The following is a 22,385-nucleotide window of genomic DNA, read 5'->3' as shown; positions in this document are numbered from 1 at the left end:
TCTTGACCACGTCTGCATGTTTTTATGCATTTAGTTGCTGCCACATGATTGGCTGATTAAATATTTGCTTTAACAAGCTAGTGTACAGGTCTGCCTACTAAATAGCTCACTGAATAATTGTATTCTAAAACACACCGAAACATGGTAATACATTTATGCATTCACTATTTGGTCTAATCAGCAATTAAGGATTTACTAATGGGTATTAGTGATATTTGCACACAGTTGGTAGTTATTTACTTATTAGTATTTATCGTACAATGTTACAACTTCCAGTTTGGTCCATATCTGCTCAGTGTACCTGACCTTTGCACTAAAAATGATTTATGAAATGTTTTGGCATAGTAAAGGAGTTCTCTCCACCTGTTTCTATAGGGAAAGGGAATATCCATAGGGAAAATAATTCATAACATGGCATTTGGTTGGCAGACCCTTGCATACAGGGTGATTTATATTGTTTTGAATTACAGACAGTGTTGGCAGTGTGACCAGTGGTATTTCAGTCTCAAGAGTGCCATATGCCACTGAAGCATAACTACCGTAAAATCCCAAGATTTTCTTAGCCTCTATGCCACATCATGGATTATCACGGATTAAATGGTAAATGGTTGCCATTTGTATAGTGCCTTTATCCAAAGTGCTGTACAATTGATGCTTCTCATTCACCCATTCACACACACACTCACTCACTCACTCACTATTTCTACTACTTTTTTCTTAAATAAAACAAAACTATTGCCAATGGGGTGAGAACACTACCTTAAAACAAGCTAATATTCTCTAATGGGGATTTTTTTTAAAGATATAAAGTCTTATTACATGAATAAAACACTTGATAAGACAGACTTTTTTGCAGTGCTGGTACACTGTGTTTCCGTTTACAGGAGCAGCCCTTCACCAGGGCTTCCAAAGCCCTTGACTGGCTGCAGATGTCTGGCTAGGAACGCCTGCGGTCACCTAATGGAGTGCAGAGAGCATTTTCTCCCAGCTGTGTCTCCGGGGAGAGGGTCTGCAAAGGGAATGTGGTCACCTCGGCACCATACCGCTGGTCAATCACTGTACAGCTCTGAGCAAATCAGAACGGATGTGCAATGGATCATGGGTGTGAACATGCCAGTTTATTTATTTTTATATTTACCAGGGACAGTGCACATTAATCAACATTTTCAGTTTCCACATCAATGTAAATGTGCCAGAGTTAGCTAATGAGTTTATGTTCATCTGTAGTCCCTAACCTGCAAGTCTTTGGACTGTGGGAGGAAACCAGAGTACCTGAAACAAACACACACAGACATGGGCAGAAAATGCAAACTCCACGCACCACCGTGCCTTGGAATGATGCTGTAGCCATGCCTGCTAAACCTCAAGGTTGTCGTTCATACACCATTTCATGCAGTCTGCAAGAATCAGGATAACTATTTAACTGTACTGTGCTTTATCAATAATAATGATAATGACTAACAAGATTGAAGTTATAATAAGCAGGAGATGATTAACTCAACATATTTGGAATTTTGCCAGAAGCCATAAGCATGCCCAACACTTTGCAATAATAAAGATGGATTTTTAATGTCAGTACCACATTGCAGCATATTGTACTGCTTTGAGGCCCAGCAAAAATGTTACCTCGCCATTTGCACATGGCAGAAGAGAGGATGTTTGCTTGTTCAGCAGCAAGTAAAATATTGCACAGGAGTTCAGCTGAGGAAATATGGCCTGTTAAGACACTGTTCAAAGTCATCCTGTAAATAATTTCTCAAACTGGTAATTGCTGCCAGTAGTTTGAGTTTAGATTGCTTTACAACTGCTGCTCTGCAGCAGCCACCTGCAGGGATCGCTCACTTTAATATAGTGAGATTTACGATCCTCTGACACCCTTCTTAGCTTCTTCAATGTGGACTCCACGGACACTAAAAGTAGATTAACCGGCTGCAGTGTTGAATTACACAGCTGACGCGACTCAATTCACGGACAAAATTTAAATTGATGAGGTGTTTTTCCCTTTTTTTGCAACATTTATGGAGGTTGTTATTTGCAATGGTGCAATAGATTTGCCACGGTTCAGTGGCGGACAAAAGATTTCTTCTGAGATGTTAATTTTCTTTGGTTGATAAGGCAGAAAAACAGAGTGTTCGCTTGTCTTGGATCACTTGAATAACCGAAAACCAGATGTCTACTAATTAGTATGAGAATGAAGAAAAGGCTGCGATGGATTGGTGACCTGTCCAGGGTGTATTCCTGCCTCCCACGCAATGCATGCTGGGATATACTCCAGCCCCCTGCAGCTCTGACCAGGAATAATCAGGTTAGATAATAGATGGGTGGGTGGATGGATGAAGAAAAGAGCTGATTTGGATAGCAGCACTAGTGCTGAGACAGGGCATCCCCATGCTTCAGTCAGTCGTGTCTGTGAGGGTGGAACTGGTTTCCTTGCTCAGTCCAGTTCTGTGCTGTTTGGTGACTCTGAGGAACACAGTGAAATCACTACAGTTCCTGTTTCCTTTCTGCTTCCTACTTCATTTCCCGCAGCTCTGCCGTGGACAAACACTCATGACAGACAATCTCCTGCTGGAAAATCTTTACATTCAACGTGAGATTCCCCAGCCATGATTATTAGACATTCAGAAAACTGCATCAAACGAAGCGTCATACAAGAGACACATACCGTAGGACTGGATTAAATCGATATTCATCCTTACACAGACTCACTCTTTTGTCTATAAGTCAAAGTTAAGGGAAAATGTTGAATGTAAGACAAGTTGTTTGGCTTTGCTAGGCATGTGAACTTTCCCCCTCAGATTCACAAGGCTTTTTACAACTCTGTGCACTAAGTTACTTGGAAATAACAATAAAGCTGTTGGAAATGTAAGCTGCTGTTATTTCTTATGGTCCAGACCATATTTTTCACAAAATGCTGTGAGCTACTGTTTTTCTCCTCAGGCAGTACTGAAAATATTTTCTGCTAAATTCTGGTGCAACTCTGGTGAATTTGGTAAAACAAATGTTTTATTTAGTTTCCATTTTGTAGCAATAGTTACTGTTAATAGGTATCAACAAGAAAATAATTCTGTCTATTTTGATAATCACCATTTACAGAAGAATAATATCTGCCTATGTTGATATGTCATACAAAGCTATGCTACCAAAAACAAAAACCCAGAAATAGTGCTGAGTGAAATGCAATACAAAACATACTTTGTGACACCACATCTCTCTTCAGGATTTGTGCACTGTTTTTCGGGACTCCTTTTCAGGGCTGCAGATGGGGGGACAATTGGGACACTTTGTCCCACCGGGGGCCAAGAATACCAGGTCAAATTATTTTTAATCCATAACAAAATATTCAATGTCGAATGCAGGCTGTTTTGGCCATAAACAGGATGTTTCACATCCAGTACTGGTCCATTAACGGCAGTCAGAGTGATCTGGGCTTCAGCACCAGCTCTCTGTAAAGCTGCTTTCTGATGGTGCCTTTTGTAAAAGTGCTACAGAAATAAACTGAATCAGCAAAGAAAGCCCTGAATAACCCACCCTCCCAAACCTGAACTGGCTGCTTATCGAAAGGTTTGCATATAAGCAGGATCCTTCAGCACATCCCAAATAAAAAAAGCAGCAAGGTCACACGTGTGTTATAATATTTCAGCCAATCTCACTCAAACTAAACCAACCCTGAACCCATCGTTTGTGAGGAGAAATAGTCCAAGGACCTTTTTCTACCACATTAAGGTCATCACATTGAAAATGTGCCCAGACGAGGGTGCTGTTGTATCCAGACAGGGGAGCTAAACCATTTATGTGAAATAGATTAGATGTAGAGAACCGATGTAGAGTGACTGGAGGTCAAAGACTTTGCACAGCACAGCTGAGAGTATTTGTATGGTGTGTGACCTCACTCCATAGGCTGTATATAAACATATAGCCTATTATTCTGGTCATAACACTCACCTGCCTCATCCTCTTTTCTGAAATCCAATCCAGTCACCCAAGCTAGCCAGTGGTCACTTTCTTCAAAACATTTCCCCGATTAGAGTGAGAATGTGTCTCATGGTTATGTCAATGTGAATGTTAGCGCCTTTTCTGCCTGCCCTAGGCTGACGACTAGACTAGATGAGTTTTTTCATAATTTTATTTTACATAAGGACACTCCACCTCTGGACCTGTGCTCTTCCCTTAACTCGTCACAAAGCAAGCTGCACATTTACAGTGACACTTCTGCCAAATTGTACTGCCACCATAGACTAAGAAAAGGCTTATAACCAAGTGCAGCGTTCATTCCCAAGTATATATAATCGGAGCTATATCTGCATCACGACATTTAAAAACAGTCTGTAGTAAATTCTAAGCAGAGGACTTCCTTATTCCAGTCGCTGTATTATTTCGTCACAGTTTAGCAAATCACTACTTTGGCTGAACTTCAGTGCCATCTAGGGGCCAAATAAAGTTATTGTTTAGTTCCCATGAAAGCTGAAAAGATTTCTTTTTTCAAGATGTACACTCAGTGAGCACTTTATTGGATTTATAAGACTTTTTTGTACTTATTCTTCTGCTGCTGTAGCCTATCCACTTAGATGTTGGCCGAGTGGCCAGCTGCCATCATCAGACAGGGGAGATCGCGAGCTCGCCGTCGCGCCTAGTGGCTTTAAACAACAAGAAGCTTGCAATAAGTTGGCCGGGTGATAAGGTCAAGTGGCGAAGGATTTGTTATAGTTAATTTATATAAATTTTCTTCCCAAACGTAGGTATCGTTGGTTATGTATCTATTGAGGAAACTGTGTCGGTTGTATGGAAAACTGAATAACTGTAAGCTGAGCTCGTCCCTCCAAATTAACGTTAGCTCAGTTAATGGTGTAAACAATTAACAATGTCGTCAGTTAGTGCTGCTATGTAGCTAGCTATCTTAAAACCATTATCGCCCGCATTTAATTTCTTTAGCGTTATAGGTTGACGGAAAATATATTGCCATAGCCGGTGGGTAAATTATATGTCAACAACCTGGGTCTAGCTATCTAACGTTAGTTGTTTTACTGCTAACTAATGTGCAATATTGCGCTAATATGCACACTGTCTTGCGAAACGAACGTTAGCTAGTCACTTTGAAACTTCACTTTGTTCGCACTTCAAAGGCAAATTTTCATTAAAAAAGTATTGGCCTAAGGGCGCTGGTAAATAGCAGTGCAACAAATAAATAAACATTGGCAATGTAATTATTTTTAAATGGAAAGATTTAGAGATTAAACTAATTTAGTCGTGTTTTTTTGGTTATCAGGTTCATTGGCTAATCGAGGAGCTGCTGGAATAAAGAGCGTCCATCAATTCATTCCATTGATAAAATGAAACGGAATTTGACTGAAAACCTACCCAGACCCACTGCAGGTCAGATAGCCACCCGGTTAGCTAACTAATGTTAGGTAAACATGTGACATGTAAATAAAAAATAAAAATAAATAAATACAAATAAAATTTCAAGGTACAACCCAGTATAGCTAACATAGTATGAAAAGCAAAAACAAAAAAAATAGAGTACATTTTAAATAACAACAATGTACTGCACTAGTTATTAATAGTTGAATAGTATCCTTGTCATATAAAAGACTTCGAAACTGTTTATTCATTTGAGTAATTGTCCTGTGTAGGCTGTCTGTCTGTGCCACTGTTTAATCAAAAGAGAAGAAGCAGACTACCTTTGACATCAAATCCTTCTGAGAGTGAATTCTGCAGGACTCCCAGTAACGAATTTCCTTCAGTCGAGAGCTTTGCTTCTTCCTCATTGTCATCAGGTAACAGGGCGCGCTGCCATATTATATGCATTCTGGCAGAGTTGTAAGACAGCACTGTAATCATCATGTACTTGTTTTCATTTGTGTAATTATCTGACATCTACACAGGCTGACACTATAATACAGAGAAGTATTATACCTGAACCTTAATTGTTGTCTTTGTGATTTACGTTGTGTTTCGGTATTTTTTAGTTGGCTAGTTAAGCAGTATTTGGATAGTTAAGTTTGGTCACTTTTGCTTTGTTGTTTATTTGTGGTTTAAAAAAAGAAAATTAAAAAAAATTAAAATAGGCCCTGGTCCTTATCTTTGTTGTACGGGTAGCAATTGAAATTGTACTTCCCTCTAGGGTCTTTCAGCGCACTTATCCCTGGTTATGGGTATGCACTTTGTTGTATGTCACTCTGGATAAGAGCGTCTGCCAAATGCCAATAATGTAATGTAATGTAAAAGTACAATTACTACTTCAGTCAAGCAATATCTCTCACATTTCAGCACCCGTAGAATGCGTAAAAGTCTCAAATGTAGGCAATTATTTCCTCAGGGAATTCTGGCTGCTCTGATAGTAATGGCCCAAGTTACACAATGTCTGCGAGACAAAACAGTTCCTGGAACAAGCAAGGAGGCTTCAGCGACAGACCTGCAGCGAGCTCTACAGGGAGAGGCCTTGCACCATTACCACACCCAAATAAACCTGGAAACGTGGGGTAAAGATTATCAGAATTTCAAAATATTTCAGATAAAGACTTGTGAAGACTCATGAATGTACATATAACTGTCTGTAGAATTGATTATTGTCATTTGTGGTGGTCAATACAAGTATCAGACTTTATTCATGAAAATAAACTTGACAAAAAATGAGTCATTAATAGCAGAACAAACCTTTGAGTGACAGTCCCCCATCCCCCGTTAACCTAATAATTGCTGCACATTTGTTCTATTTAAAGTTTTAGTTTTTTAAAGTTAGTTTGCAGTCTTCTTGAAAAGCAGCTCAAAACATGGTCATCTTTAATTAAGCATTAAGTAATTGTTTGATTTTGGTGTTTCAGGCCACAAATGGGACAGCAGAGATCAGCACCATGGCAGGGCACCAGTGCACAGCCCAACGCCAAACCATGTAGCTTCCCAAACAGCAGGGGAAATGTGCAGTACAAGCCCAAACCTTCCCACCCGTATCTGCAAACAGGCCAGCAGTCAGCCTACAGACAGCCAAGTCCTCCAGCATCCTTCCATCCACAGCCACCACAGAGACCAGTAGCTACACCCCCAAACCCACACACAGCAGCAGGCCAATGGCAGGACTCCACCTGGAAGTTTAAGACCACTGCTCACAGCAGTCAGTTTAAAGAAGATAGTCTGACTCTCCCCACCACCAAAACTTTCTCACAGTCTCAGGTAATGTGAAGCTGATTGGAGAGCAGGGCTGCCCAAACTTGTTCCTGGAGATCTACTCCACCGTCCTGTAGGTTTTCACTCCTGCCCTAACAAAGCACACCTCATTAAACAATAGAGATCTTGAGTACATGATATTATATTCTATTTAGCCGGCGCTTTTATCCAAGCGACGTAAAAAACAGTGCATATCAAATTGAGCCCCTAATTAGCAGAATCGGGTGTGCCAAATTAGGGTGAAAATGAAAATCTACAGGGCGGTAGATCTCCAGGAATAGTGTTAGGCAGGTCTGGTGTGGAGTACTTCAAAACGTTTTGTGCATAGAGGCAGAGGTGGAAAGTGCAGGGGTCAGAAAGTCCACCCATGAACTCAGCCTGCTGATTTAATTAATTTGTTCTACCTCCTGGCCGAAGAAGTGCACTAATTAGCAAATTGGAACAAAATACTGGAGAGGACTTTTACTTTCTGAATCTATATTTTTCCATCTCTGCATAAGGGTATGATCATGCATGCACAATGACACATTGAAGTTTAAGAAAGAACAGCTAAAAGGTACTTTAGAGTAGCATGACTAACCACAAATTATTCAGGCTCTAAAAAACTCGATTTACATCATGTCAAAGCTAATTCGTACACTGCCAACCTTCTGATATGCAGAGATCACACAACATCATCAAAGAGGGTCTGCTCTAAATACTGCATATTGGTTATCGTAATACAATTTAGCATATTTTTGCTCCCTGCATTTTGCAGAAATCGGCCGCGTCGCAGATCAAACCCGCGGTGGACAATTCCCTGCGCATTCTGACCACAGCCATCGGTGGGGTGAAGCACTGGAGCCAGTACAAGGACAGAGCGGCTTTCCTATTTGAGGTTTTCGGTGGGTCCCCCCGGCTCAACCCGGCTGACGTTTAGATTAATGTGTTTACACGGCGCGGTGCGTCAAGGTGGAGGTGCGTCTCTTTTATGCGGTTCTAATGGCTTTCCCCAGCTACCCTCGACTCCGCAGTCACGGTTGGCAGTCACGGGGCGAAGAGCTTCCTCTTGAGAGACGGGAAGGATGTTGTGCACTGCGTCTTCTACGAAACTGTGAGTCATAACCTCTGGAAGTGATGCTCTTGGGAGTTAATCATTCAAGTTCATCGAAGAATGGCTGCAGTCTCCTCTCAAAGAGAGTAAATAAAGGACATTAAGGATCGGCTATATCAGTGGTCCTCATTCCTGGTCTTGGAGAGCCGCAGGGTGTTACTCGTTTTTGTTGTTACTCAGCACTTAATTGATCAATTAAAGCAGTTAATTACACAGTTAACTCGCTTCACCTGGTTTCTTGGGTCTGAATTGGTTGCTGATATTAAGACAAAAACCATCACACTCTGCGGCTCTCCAGGACCAGGAGTGAGGACCACTAGGCTATACCCTCCTCTTATAGATGGCCAACTAAAGAAAATTGCAGAATGACTATAGCCTCTTATTGAGAGCCCGTTGGAGGACCCTCCTCTCTTCTTCTGCGGTATGTGTATATTTAACCATGTTGACAGTGGGCTCTTTGGTTGTCATCTTCCTGGCGTAAAAGTGTTATGTTCTTTGCGCTCTCAGAAAAGAAAATCCACTTGACTTGAATTAGTCATGGCTTTCCTCATAAATATTACAGAGGATGCTAAAAATAATAGCTCGAATGTAAAAGCGAAGTGAAGTGGGGGGAAGCTCGGAGAAACTGCAGTGAGAGGTAGCGTGTCCCCCACCCACCTCTCTGACCCCAAACAGGACCGGGAGCTTCCCAGGCTGATCCGGGGCCAGGTGCACCGGTGCGTGGGCAACTACGATAGGGGGCGGGACCTCCTCACCTGCGTGTCCGTCAGGCCCGCCTCCTCCTCAGAGCAGAGGAACGCCCAGGAGTCGGTGCGGGCGTCGGACGCGGAGATGAGGCGGCTCGTCAAGACCTTCAGCGAGATCTGACGGGCGAGGGTGCGGGGCCTGCGGCAGCTCGACATTCAATTGGCTGTTCCGAGAAATGTTCCACTCCCAAACGCTGCAAACCGAGTTCTCGGTGAAACCAGAATATTTTCCTAATATGAGGTCATTAGGAATAATTTGTATGTTGTTCACATTAAATGTTATTTATATATGTGTTATATACTATATGGTGCATTTCTGTTCTCCTTATCAATCGCATTTGTCAGAGCTCTAAATCCCATTGTAGATTCCATAGCTGATTAATATAATTGAATATGAAGGTTAATATATTCTGCATAGAGCCATTTGTGGAACTGAGGAAAAGAAACATTCCTCATTATGATCCACTGTTTTTGAATATACACCTGTTCATATCCTCATATCTGTGTGTCAGTCAGTAAATAAAATGTTTTCATCAGTCATTAGTCTGACCATTTGGTGGGGTTTTTTAACCAAGGAGAAAAAATATATATCTTTGTGGTTTAGGAAACATTTTATTACAAAGCATATCCACAGAACAGCTAACAATGTTAAGGTTCAGGGGTTAAACACACGTCGATGAGGTAATATTTCAAAATATATATTTCAAAAGGACATTTTAGAATGAAAAGTGAGCTCACACAATCTTTATTTACAACCAAAAGATACAATGGAAACTCATCACATCTACGTCTACAAAACGGAGTTCCACCAGTGTTTAAGACTATACATACAATGTTTAACACAGTTTTTAAAAAATCCTCTGCAACAATTTGAGTCAAAGCACAGCCAGTGAGGGTTTAAGTTTAACATCGTCATTGTGGGTGAATTTCTTTTTTCATTATTTTTACAAATTTCAATTTTATAGTTGCCCATCCATCCGGAAGGCTCCGCTAATATTTCCCATTGTTCGAAAGGTAACCGTGAAATTGAGGACAGCAAGAAAACGCAGTTTGGAGCTGGGAAGATCGTGTGATAATATTCAGTCTGTTGCGCTCTACAGCACATTGTTTGATCCATAAAAAAATATAGTTGAAGTTAAAAACGTAAGGAATCTGCTGAACAGATAAAAAAAAAACAACGTGCCGTTTCCTCAACGAGTGAGATAATTATGTTTGCCATGCTTAACACATTACAGGTAACTGATAACTGCAGGCCAACCTCAATTTGTATGGCCACAGCTCTACCATGCAGATTCCTACGGTAAGGTAAATTAGCGCATTAAGAGCATGTCGTGACCTTTTAATAGAGTGATTAAAGTGATTTATTCCACGTAGCTAATTGACAAACATGTCAGGGCGTAATTTAATACCTTCCCTTGAGCTGTCGCGTATTACGAAACACCAGGATGGCTGTAGCTCTCAACTCAGTTAAAATCATGTTCTTTCTACACAGTACAATTGCAAACATTACAAAAATGTACCACATACACGTAGGAAAAAAATGAAACTAAACAGGTTTATCATTTCACAGAACGATACACAGTTTTGCCAGACATTGATGACAACCTGATAACGGTATTTAAAGTTGCAGTAGTTGTGAAGGCACAAGTCGGTTGGGTTTAAGCAAGTTTTTCCAAACGAGGGACTGTTGCACATGAACCAACCCAAACGTGATCTGCAATTCAGCCAGCAGAGTTAGCCTTTCCCCTTGAAGTACACTGGTCCTGAATTATTATTTAGTTCAAGGTAATCCTTTAACAGAAAGCGTGCTAATTTGAATGTTCTGTGCATTCACCTTTTAACACCTGGCAAAGGGCTTGACATAGATGTTATGACAAAGTCACTATATCAATGAATTTACACATTTTAAAGTTACCACAGGTACTGTTTCTTTATTTAGTCACATGATGGAATTCTGCTTGTTATAATTTTAAATTATTAGATTTTCTCATTAGACATTAGACATTAATTTGCGGTAGTTCTCTTTGACAAAGTCAGGTTTTAAAAAGAAATCACTGATACACATTGTATGAAGTTTGGCTGGGCAGCCACAAGACATTTAAAACATACATAAAATATGTATAAGTTATTATTTCACCTTCAATTTCTTCCCTTCTTGAATGCCCCAAGCCTCGGCATTGTTGGATACGACACCTGGCCTCAAATCCAGAGACTATGTACAAGAAACGCTTTTAAATCTCAAAGCACAGTGCATCTGTCCAGCACGGTTACCGATTGCAGGTGTGCCTTTATCCCATTCCAAGTCCAGATCCATCTTTAGATCCATTTTATCTGCTTCCTTTTCAGCGTTTTTCGAATTCAGTCCGTGTTCATTCACTGAAGAAATTTTTCCCCCAATGAAAAGATTATTCAAATAAGCAAGACTTACTGTGAGTTTTTTTGTTTTTTTAAAAAGCCCCTGAAAATCTTCTTCCTCTTCCTCTTTCAGCTTTCCCACCACACACCAAACTCCCTGATAGCAGAGAATATTCTGGAATGTTAGATTCACAGCCCATGCATTATAGCTGGCCATGGTAGCCACCGCTACAGTAACCCTATGCAAGGATAGTCCATTACACCAACAAATTACAGTCAAAAATCATTTTATGTACTTCAGAAGGGACTGGCACACTTCCAGATATTGGTTATTTTGATAGTTCTTGGACTTGTTGGTTTCTCACAATCTTTGCGTGATAGGCAAAGACATCTAGTCATTCGAACATATTAGTATATTAATAAAAAACAGAAGTACAAAAATAACAATGATGTTTTTTGTTACAATGTGATAAAATAGTCAGGTGAGTTTTATCTGTAGGCAGATACAAAATCTATTTCAGCCTGTAAAGTAAATACTTGTGGAAGTAGTATTGTGTATGAGAGAGAACAACATGTGTACTTTTGGTGTAAGTGTTACACACTTGTGTTCTGAAGAGTCGCCTACAGACAAAGTCACTATAAAATGGTGGGCAGAGGGGTAGGAGATAAGTGCTCCTTGGGTGCATATTTGGCAAAGAAAGGCAGGAAGAGCGTGAGCATGACTCCCACTATGGCAAGCATGTAGCCCCAGCCGATCTGGCAGTCTCCTGCGTAGTAGATGCCCGAATCCCCACAGAATGACTTCACCAGGGCGGAGTTGAGCCCAAAGGGGTACACCAGCAGTCCAGACGCCATGATGAAAACTGGAGGAAGACACAAAGAAAGAAAAAGAAGGATTTCAGTCACTGAAAGAAAAACAAATCGATGCTCGGCGCTATTCAACGAAAGGTTTGCCGGTTTGAATCCAAAAGGCAATTTACACCCTTGAGCAAGGCCCTTGACTAGAACTGAACCCGTGTATTTTCAGCAGTGTAAATGGATAATGTGTCGAGTGTGGGGAAATTGCCCGTAAGCCACCCCCGGTGTCCGTTAAGCAAATTAATAATATATAAGAGTGCAGGGCGTGTCGTGTTCTCGCTCCACTCTACTGAAAAACGTTTCCTGTCTGCCCACTAGATGGCAGTACAGGCTATCCGTCATGTGAACGGAGATAATAGATGAGTCTTTTGCTTTAATCATCTGTCTGCTGTTTGTGAAGTGGTAACAGATCAATCAGCAACGCGGATGGTTTTGGCTTTCCAAAGCAGGGGACTGAAATTCTTGGAATGTCGACGGTTTTTATTGTTTTAATGAAAACGGTGCACAGACAAAATAAATAACCTTTAGCAAAAAAATAGGGTCTCACAAAAAATGTCGAAGTAGTGGGCTTAATTGAAATGCAGGAGCTCACATTAAATCGCGTAGAGCATTTTTCATAGGGAGCGTCACTTCTTTAATGGCCATTAGGAAATTGAGTCAGTTGTATCCCCTGCCAAAGTACCAAATATCTCCTGGCTCTGTCTGTTCGGTCAGGTTGCCCTCAGTCTTTATTGGGATTAAACTGAGGTACAAGGACATACTAGTGTTCCGAGTCTTACTCGATTAGCCACAGCAGCGGAGAACAGAGGAGAATTGAATTGCCAGACCAACTTCAGTAACGTTACAAGCTTCAGGATTTCTTTAGTCAGAAGCCGTTTTCTCCTCACGCGCACTCTGCAACACGAAAAGAAAGGCGTGCGGACGGACCACCTGCAGACGAAGCATGCTGTCTTTCTAATTAACATGATTAGCGACGTAGCTGGAGGTCATGTCTGCTATAGCAAACAATATGCTGGCATGAGCACATTTTAATATGTCTTAAAGAGTAGGAAAATATGACATTTTCTAACAACAATATATAACAATATATATTTTTTTACTGTATGTTGTTCACAGGTCGCCCTTATTTGGCTTATTTAGTGCATTCAGGTCAGCAGACTGTGGGTGGTGAAGGCAGGTTAATGTGTTCTGGAATCTCCTCGTTAAATTCAGCTCATTCACGCAGGGAGGTCCATGTAGAATAGCCTGTATTTATCGTCTTTTCAGACCCCGCAGCTGATGACTGTTTAACGGCATTCTCTATCAAAGTATCATTTGCTTTTTTGCGGAAGGCCCACAAAGACGCCGTGGGACTCCCTTTTGGCCCGTTTCCCCTCCCCCCAAGGCTAAACGGCAGACGAGACGCGCCTGTAGGCCTACTGAAATCCAGGAATTAGCGAATGAATCGCTGACCGTCGGACGCAAAGAAAATTGTGTGAAAAAATACTGTCTATGTTCACACAGAGCACAGTCTACATCAGATAAGCGTGCGATATGATCTTGGCGGCTATGGGTAACTTGGCCAATCAAACGACGATGTTAACAGAAGTAGGCTATAAATCTGCATCTGCCAGTGAACTCCTTACAGATCTCCAGTGTAATGGAAGTCCCAAGCCAGACAATATCCTAATAGACAGAAGATCCTCATTGTCTTGTCTGATGTGACCCCATTGGAAGATTTATGCACTCAGAGTAGGCCTACTTCTGCATTTCGTAAAGCTCTCTAATGCTATTCTACCATTAGAGACCATGAAGGGCTTGAGATGATATATAGGTAAGGTGTGTGTGTGTGTGTGTGTGTGTGTGTGTGTGTGTGTGTGGAGAGAGCTTTGAGGGGGATAGTGGCTGTCCTTCTGAAATCAGATTAATGCAGCGATGAGCGCATCTCGTGACCCCAAATGGCTCACTCCTTTAAAGACACTGGATGCCCTGTTAACCATCTCCATGCCCACACCCACCGGTTCCTCAACTCCCCAAAACTGGACAAGGGTCACAAAGATGAAAGACTAGACCAAAGAAGGGCAAAAGGTCAGCCCCAAGGTTCTGGCGGGTACACATTAAGAGCTTTTATTTTGCACTCTGGGCTCTGATGATCACACTGTTGTAACACTCCCAAGAGGACCTTAGATACACAAGTCTGTCTCCATGCCCCTGCACTTGGGTAAAGAGGTCTAGCATTCTCAGAAATAAAGTGACAGAGGAGGTACATTTTTGTTCCTCAATGATCAGATTTTCCAAATGTACGCTGAATGTATCCTACTGATAGGGTACCACCTTAGCGACCAACATTTGTATCTTTTTAGGCACTTTTCCTAACTTTACTTCTGACTGTGTATGCTACTGTTTACTATATAAAAGATATCTGGATCACAGCAACAAAACCAAAACCAAAAAACCCTGGATTCTGAGTGATGAAGTTCAGATGAACTTTGGTAGCGAGCTGCACTTTCCCGCTGCTGGGGTCAGCCGCTGTTTGGGCAGTGTTTTAATCAGCGCTCTGGCGGAAGTGGCATTCGCCGCGGGCCGCATGCGATGCTTGTCTGAGACGGATGATTGGTATTTGTGAGAGGCGGATTACACGCCTCTCTGATTTCTTTACCCTTGCATCACACATCAAAGGGAAAAGGCAACACCGTTCTCCCGAGCCGGCCAGGGAAGCCCCAAGTTACGAGTGACATTTCCCGCATTTAAAGACAATCTCTCATCCTTATGAATGCTACTATACGATACCAGACCTCCAAAAACGCCTTTATAGTCAACGTTCTTGGATCTACTCTTTTTGCTGTGTTTATTTCTATGGGTGTGGTGTGGAATATTGATGGTCATTGAGCATTCACTCTGAACCGCAGAGCTTGAACAGTGTTCGGCTGGCGTGAAGTCGATCTTTGCCTCGGGTTGCAATCGCTGGAGGAATACAGAATACCCACCTCGGGCAAAACTCCGGGCCTCTGTCTGACCCTGCTGTGCTCCCATTAAAATACAGCCTCTGCCAAGCCTATAGCCTGTGAGAAATCTATCTCTGATGCCAATACATCTGCTGGCCACACATTCCCTGGATCTTATCAGTATTATATTCAGTTGGTACAGTGGTAGAATAGCGGCCGGGAGGAAGAGATCAGAAGCTACTTGAGTTAACTGACATGCTAATTCAGCTACTGCAAGATGGCCAGTACATGGCAGCCTGACTGATAGGTGTCACAAATTTCTCTGTATCCTCCTGTAATGTGTAAGCTATTGAGCATTCCTGATCAAGGCTTGGAATGGGATAAAATGTCATCACAGCAAAGATTCTGGTTTCAGTCTGTTTTCAGAATATGTTTCATGTATTTCTGACAATTGCCGTTCCTGTAAATAAACATAATTTTCATCAAGTTCGGGAGACCTTCCTGTGAGCCATTCTCCATTCTGCGCTCATTACAGTTAGCCTTTGTGTGAGAGCGCAAGGACTGGCCCAGGGTGGTGCTGCTACGTTGCTTTTGGGACGGCTAGCGGCTGACAATGCTAATGGCCCTGTAAAGGGAACGTCTGCCGGCGAGAGAGTTCACTCTTTTATTGTCACAGCACAGGCTAGCAGCACGCTCCATCAATGTTTTTCCCTGTAGTGTACAAACTGGAGCTATGGGCCAACTGCTTATAAGAGACTTGTGAGGAATTACCTCTAAGCCCGAGTTTACTTATTTAATTCAATTACGCACTCGAGTGCAGAAGTGCATTTTGCACATCTGTGGGTCTATAGATCGAGACTCACTCATGGGCGTGCCTTGGGAGTTGGATACTCTGGGATGCATACTCTACATAAGTGCGCTGAGCGTGCTTCTCAGCAGTAACAATCGGCTAAGAAATCTTGCACTGCCATCAACCATTGATCCAATGCCAAAGGTTGAGAAACTCCAGTGGCAACCAGGCGGGAGCGTTTCTGGCAAGCTGAACTCGGAAAATCGTAGCCACTTCAGTGGCATCACTACAGAACTTAACCATAAGAGCGCCCTATACTAAAAAATGTATCCTCCTTTCCTCCACCTGTCTCCTTCTCCTACCTGGAAGTATGGGGGGGGAAGGAGGATGCATTCTTTGAGTATTGGGATGTATCTTATGACTGTGGAGAAAATGGAGAAAATGGCAGAATCTTCCCCAGCTTCCTACTACTCCTTCTCCGGTCCCCCAGAATATGTCACAGGAGAGAAAACATGCTCTTCCCGAAGACAGCCATTAATTTGAGCGGGATTACTGGCCTTTGGTCAGGCGACGCCTATTCATCAGGGACGAGATGACTTCAACTCTTTAAGCTGCACTTGGGAGGCAGGTACAGTGCTAATAAATGCAGTTAGCCATGCGGAAGTGCAGTTAAAATGCAATTACAGGGACCGGGAGCTGCCCTTCCACAATAGCTGCGGGGTAGTAAAAAACGGTTGGCTCTCTGCAGTCCTGAACCTCCTATTCGATGCCTCAGCAGCAGACTGGAGGGAACAGCATTCACCTCACACCAAACTAAAGCTAATGTGATGGATTAGCCAGCACAGCAACAATTGGTCAATGAACATGAGAGGGACACAGCCATTACCTTATGAACCGTAACTGTATGTCTATTTTGGCGGATACCATTACTAATGCCAGTGTACTCTGCAGAGAAAACACAGCTCAGGCAAGGTTTTGAAACAGCTGGTTAACCAGTTCAGACCAGCTCCCAGCTTGACATAGTTTGACCAGCACAAGCTATGTTTTGAAGCAGCACTACCTGGTTTGAAGCAGCACTACCCAGCTAGACCAGCTTTATGACCAGCTTGGCTATGGTGGTTGTCCAGCTCATACCCAGCGAGACCAGCTTTATAACCAGCTTCACCAGCTCAGTTTTCAAGCTGGCATACCTGGCTTTTACAGCAGGGATAAATACTCAACATAATGGTGTTTGGTCACCACAGGCTATATTTCCCCCCAAAGTCATTGTAACTGTCAGGAATAACAGCACACACTCCTGGAAACATTCCACCAATGTATCTATGGAAGTTTGTGAGCAGCATGGAATTCAATTCCCAAAAGACTACTAGATTCAGAGGGCACTTGTCAGTCATAGGGTTTTCCTCAAGCCTGGCAAATTGGAATGTGTGAAATTTTGTTGGCAGGCAAATTTCCATATTTTTTGACTGGATAGTTTGGGGTGTTAGATTGTTGTTTTTGAGCGAGAGTAGAGCGGGCAGGGGGGCTTTCTTCAAACAGGGAGGAATCTGGCACTGACTTTGCGTTGCATCAGTTACACGTTTGCATGAATGAGGCATTACAAAGCTAAAAGGATCCACCTTCAAAGGCTTCAGGTGATCAGGTTTTGGCGTGGGACCGTGAGTCAGAGTCCAAATGCGTGAGTATCAGCCTTCAATACAACAATGAGCCAGCGTTCAGCCAGAGACACAGACGAGCGCATCAAAACACTCCCACACACACAAAGGCAGGCACACACATACACACACAGGCACGCACGGACACACATGCAAACATAAATATGTCCAAGTAATCACAAACACACATACACACCGAGTGTTCATGGATAAACACAGATGCACAAACATACATATGCAGATGCACAAACTATCACACACACACACACACACACACACACACGTGCATACATAGACACACAAACACAGATGCAAATACTTAATAAGTATTTGAACAGTGATACAATTTCTGGTCTTTTTCTTCTGTACTCCAGCACATTGGATGTGAAGTGAAACTAAGAATAGGAGGTTAAAGTGCAGACTGTACCTTTAATTTAAATGTCCTTACATCCATATCTTGGGTGATCCGTGTAGGAATTACAACCCTTCTTACACATAGTGCCTCCATTTATAATAGAAAAGTTCTCAGCTGTTTCTGATTCGTCAGGTGTATTCAATCCCATCCTTCGTGCAGGTATAAAAAAGCTTTCAGTATCTAGTCTTGATTCTAGCCTTTTGATTGGCTTGAGTTTGTTATTAGCATTTGTCAACATGAGGACGACCAATGACAGTGAAGGAAGCATTATGAGTCAGAGAAATAAGAAAAAAGAAACAGACAAACAATAGGCCTACCAAAATAAATGTCAGTGTGTAGAGTACAGAGCACAGCATACAGCTACAGCAACACATCACAATCTTGTGCGCACACACACAGACACACGCAGACACAGACACACACACACAGGCACGCACACACACACACACACACACACTCTCCCCTGCTTCCACCCTGGGAGGGGCTGCCACAGTCGTACCCCAAGGAGGTCAGACCCTGTCTAGGCCTGGCCTTGGCTGGTCGGGAGGGAGATCCAGGGGCAGTGCTCTCCATCGGCCGGCTGTTCTGACAGCGCCGTGGGGCAGGGAGATCCAGGGGCAGTGCTCTCCATCGGCCCGCTGTTCTGACAGCGCCATGGGGCAGGGAGATCCAGGGGCAGTGTTCTCCATCAGCCGGCTGTTCTGACAGCGCCGTGGGGCAGGGAGATCCAGGGGCAGTGTTCTCCATCGGCCGGCTGTTCTGACAGCGCCGTGGGGCAGGGAGATCCAGGGGCAGTGTTCTCCATCAGCCCGCTGCTGCACTCCCCGCTGGGAGGCTGAGTACAAGAGCCGCAACCACGGCTGTCAGCACTGCCCAGACAGCACAGCTCCACAGCCCGGCACATGAGAGATGCGTATACGCCTAACGAACGGTTATTCTTGATTTCCCGTTGCGCTTCAAACGCGGGTATTGTTCTAAATAGAGACAAACTAACTGCCCACTGAGCCTACATCCATTCCGCCAGGCTTTTTTTCCGCTCGTTGCCGTCTCTGTAATAAATACCAAAACATCAGAAAAAAAAAACGGTACAAATCACCTGTTAGAAAAACTAATTTCTCTCTACAGTGCGCGCTGACAGAGTGTCATATTTTATCTGAGTGGTGTTTGCCCAGGCCATTTATCTGTCAGTGTAGCACACGCAGGGCAGCCTGGCACGGGGAGGGGGTATGTGCAGGTATGTACACATCCAGCAGAGGGCAGCACTGGCAGTAAGAGCAGACATGGTGTAGTCCCTGGGCTGTGGGCATACACCATTCTGGATGCTGGAGCTCTGGGCCTTATTGTTAAGTCGTCCTTTTGGATAGGTTAAGGAGAGGGACCTTGATATCGCAGGGGGGGACTGATATCTGAAGGCAGTGGTAAACGGCAAATGGTTATACAGCACCTTTATCCAAAGCGCTGTACAATTTATTGCCTCTCATTCACCCATTCCCACACACAACAATGTCGAAAGGCTGCCATGAAAGGTACCAATCAGCTCATCGGGAGCAATTGGGGGTTAGGTGTCTTGCTCAGGGACACTTCCACACACCCAGGGTGGGGGATTGAACAGGCAGCTCTCAGCCAGAAGACCACTCTTACCTCCTGTGCTAATGTGGCTCCAGGGCACATAACACATCCAGCTCACAAACATCACATTCTCCTGCAGTCTCTGACCTTCACTTGCACCACCTACAGCAGCCATTATATAACCTAGACCTCAAATCCAAATCCGGCCCTGGTTTTCCTTTCTCCCAGGTAATTAACTGAACAATTAGCCCTACCGACCAGCCACACCCGACTGCCACATAAAGAGAGGGTGGAAAACCAGCAGTCCTCAGACATTGAGGACCGTGATTTGATCATCCCTGACCCACAGTAACTCACACTCCTGCGCCTGCAGACACAAATCCAACACTCTGTCTTTTACATTTACATTTTAGTCATTTAGCAGACGCTTTTAATCCAAAGCGACTTACAAGTGCATAGGTTCTTCATCAAGTTAAAAACATCAAATAAAAAAATAGCAAGATGCATGAACAGCTGTTCTTTTGTTATATATAGGGTGCACAAGAGGGATATCGGAGTGGGGTGGTGTATATTAGGAGGGAGGACTGATTTTTTAATATTATAGGGTGTACAAGAGGGATATAGGGTGTCTTAAGGGCCATCTTAACTGCACCGGAGGAGATGTAAAAAATGCTCTGACTCCTGAGCCCAAGTGACGTACTCTAACCCAGCTGTGAAGAGCGGCTGGATGTCGTCTCCGCCCTGTTTCGTTCACGCTCTTCCTCCTCATTCACACAGGGCAGCTGTTCCGCTGAATGAAAGAGCTTACTTCTAAAGACACATCCTTTACCCGTAACCGAGCAGGAAAAGGCAATTGAATTAAATATAATAGATTTCCTAAAAATAAAAACGGTTAACTTCATTTCACTTCATTTCAGGGAAGTAATTAAGACCCTTATAGTGACTCTGCACCGTGTAGTTTATAACACTGAAGAATAGCAGCTGGGAGCCATGTTCTGGTGAAAGTCCAATTGAGAAAGGGTCTCTTTGTTAGGGTGCTTTCAACTGGAGCACAAGATGAACATTAAGGTGTTCTTCCTCAATAAGAGCTAGCATTCCTTTATTGAAGCACTTATTTAAATATTCAAAAGAAAGTATGTCAAAATACAGATGTGTTTTGCCTGATAGTGTCTTCTGCACGTTTTTAGAAGTTTGTTTTGAACATGACACTTCCATACTTACAAGGACTTTCACACTTATTTGGTGCCTTGGTTCTGGCACTTAAATAAAGGCCTTTAACTGTGTTTCATTGCGTTGGGGCAGCCTGTAGTCTAGTGGCTAAGGTACATGAGTGGGACCCGGAAGGTTGGTGGTGCAAGCCCCAGTGTAGACATGATAGTCTGCACAGCTGTTGGGCCCTCAACCCCACATTGTTCCAGGGGGGATTGTCCCCTGCTTAAATCTAATCAACTGTAAGTCACTTTGGATAAAAGCATTTGCTAAATAACTCATGTAAAGTAATGGTTCTGGCCTTGTGCTTTCCTACAGAGACTTGTGGGTGTCTGGCTCAGGAAACAAAGCCGCGGCTGGTATCCTCTTCCAGCCGGAGGAGTATCAGATTGTGGAAGAGGAGCCTTTTGTCTTATCGCGCTTGTCGGAGCTCGACGTTTGCGGTTGCCAGTAGTGCTGTGTTCTCGACCACCAGCTCCGTGCCCTGTTGAGGGGTCACCTGACCTGGCCTGACCCCTTGTCCTATAGACTAGAGGGCAGGTCCCACTGAGGCACGGAGGGTCATACCCACTGCTCTGCCTGCAACAGAGCGATCCCTGACACCAGGAGAACTCTGCAGTATCCATAGCAAGAAGATGCCACAATTGATAGGATGCTCATTGCTTGCCAGAGCCTTTAGGTGGGGCAGCGAGGTTGGGGGCTGGGGGGGGGTGGGGTGATTAATGAAACAGATTCTACAGTCCTAACTATGAGACACACAGAGAGGGGCTCATCAAAAGGGGAGCGGGGGCAGGGATCGCGTTTCGTTGTTTTTGAATCGCGGGGGCGCGAGGTGTAACCAGAGGCGAGGGCGAGGAGATAACAGTCGGAGGGCAGGGTAATCGGAGCGCAGGTGCCGGGGCTCCTTTACAGTCAGGGCCCCGGTGAATAACGCTATTGCCGTGCCGACGAGGGCGTCTGCCAGCGCGCCACCAATCCCTCTCCGCGTGGAGCCGTGGTGGGAGGAGTCTGCCCTGAGTCAGCCTGGTGCCACTCACACAGTGCCCTTTCATACACCTTTGTTTTTCATGAACATTTTTTGGGGGATTTCTCACTTGGGCTTCTGGAGGAATTGCACTGCGCAAAATAAAACACCAGTGCTATGTGCAATAGGGCTGAGCAATCATCTTTATATCTTACATACACACACACACACACAAGATGAAATTCCTTGTGTTTCTGAGCTTTTCATATCATCCTGGAGCTTTCGACGTGTATTCCATATTGATTCAAGTAAAACAATTGCAATGTTGGTAGACGTATGCATACTTTAGGGCTGAACTGCTATTTTTCCAAGCTGCTTTTAAAACGATTTCCCATGTGACATAACCTAAGTTTTTTCATAATTATTGGATGACGTCGCTAAATGTTAACTGACCATAGGAGGCGGATGGGGGGAGGTTCGGGACTTTTCAAAAAACCTACGTCACTACTCTTTGATGCGTGTGGACCTTTAATATAATAAAAATTAATGGAAAAGTTCTATATTCAGCAAGTGGTGAAGGGGTTCACAAGACAGGTGACCTTACACAAAAAAATTAAGCCACAGACGTTTGATCATCGAGTAC

At 43.4% G+C, this 22,385-nt stretch overlaps 2 protein-coding genes across 4 annotated transcripts in view; one reads left to right on the top strand and one right to left on the bottom strand.

Annotated features, from left to right (window-relative positions):
• Positions 1–4,479: 4,479 nt before the first annotated feature.
• LOC133133801 (spermatogenesis-associated protein 22) lies at positions 4,480–9,539 on the top strand. Of its 3 annotated transcripts, none has more exons than XM_061250022.1 (8): positions 4,480–4,498; positions 5,267–5,373; positions 5,634–5,777; positions 6,320–6,482; positions 6,825–7,170; positions 7,922–8,048; positions 8,160–8,257; positions 8,933–9,539. In XM_061250022.1, the coding sequence occupies exons 2-8, from the start codon at positions 5,331–5,333 to the stop codon at positions 9,122–9,124; spliced, it is 1,113 nt and encodes a 370-aa protein (XP_061106006.1). In that variant the 5' UTR covers positions 4,480–4,498; positions 5,267–5,330; the 3' UTR covers positions 9,125–9,539. The 3 variants fall into 3 exon arrangements, with proteins under 3 accessions (XP_061106006.1, XP_061106007.1, XP_061106004.1); XM_061250020.1 differs by lacking the exon at positions 4,480–4,498 and adding an exon at positions 4,534–4,681; XM_061250023.1 differs by lacking the exons at positions 4,480–4,498; positions 8,933–9,539 and adding an exon at positions 4,531–4,681 and having other exon boundaries at positions 8,160–8,362.
• A 56-nt stretch (positions 9,540–9,595) lies between these two features.
• Positions 9,596–22,385, bottom strand: part of LOC133133809 (LHFPL tetraspan subfamily member 7 protein) — a 117,235-nt gene continuing 104,445 nt past the window's right edge. The window contains exon 3 of the mRNA XM_061250041.1: positions 9,596–12,221. Coding sequence (XP_061106025.1) covers positions 11,995–12,221 — 227 coding nt within the window. The 3' untranslated portion in view covers positions 9,596–11,994. The remainder of the gene's footprint in view (positions 12,222–22,385) is intronic.

Source organism: Conger conger, chromosome 7 (genome assembly GCF_963514075.1).
Source record: "Conger conger chromosome 7, fConCon1.1, whole genome shotgun sequence".
NCBI lineage: Eukaryota > Metazoa > Chordata > Actinopteri > Anguilliformes > Congridae > Conger > Conger conger.
The sequence above is the reverse complement of the archived record's forward strand: the minus strand, read 5'-3'. Positions and strand labels throughout refer to the sequence as shown.

Coding starts and splice junctions, on each gene's coding strand:
- LOC133133801 (XM_061250022.1), top strand. CDS start 5,331: ATGAAACGGAATTTGACTGAAAACCTACCCAGACCCACTGCAG. Junction 8,049..8,159: donor TTTCCTATTTGAGGTTTTCG/GTGGGTCCCCCC, acceptor GGCTTTCCCCAG/CTACCCTCGACTCCGCAGTC. Junction 8,258..8,932: donor ACTGCGTCTTCTACGAAACT/GTGAGTCATAAC, acceptor GACCCCAAACAG/GACCGGGAGCTTCCCAGGCT.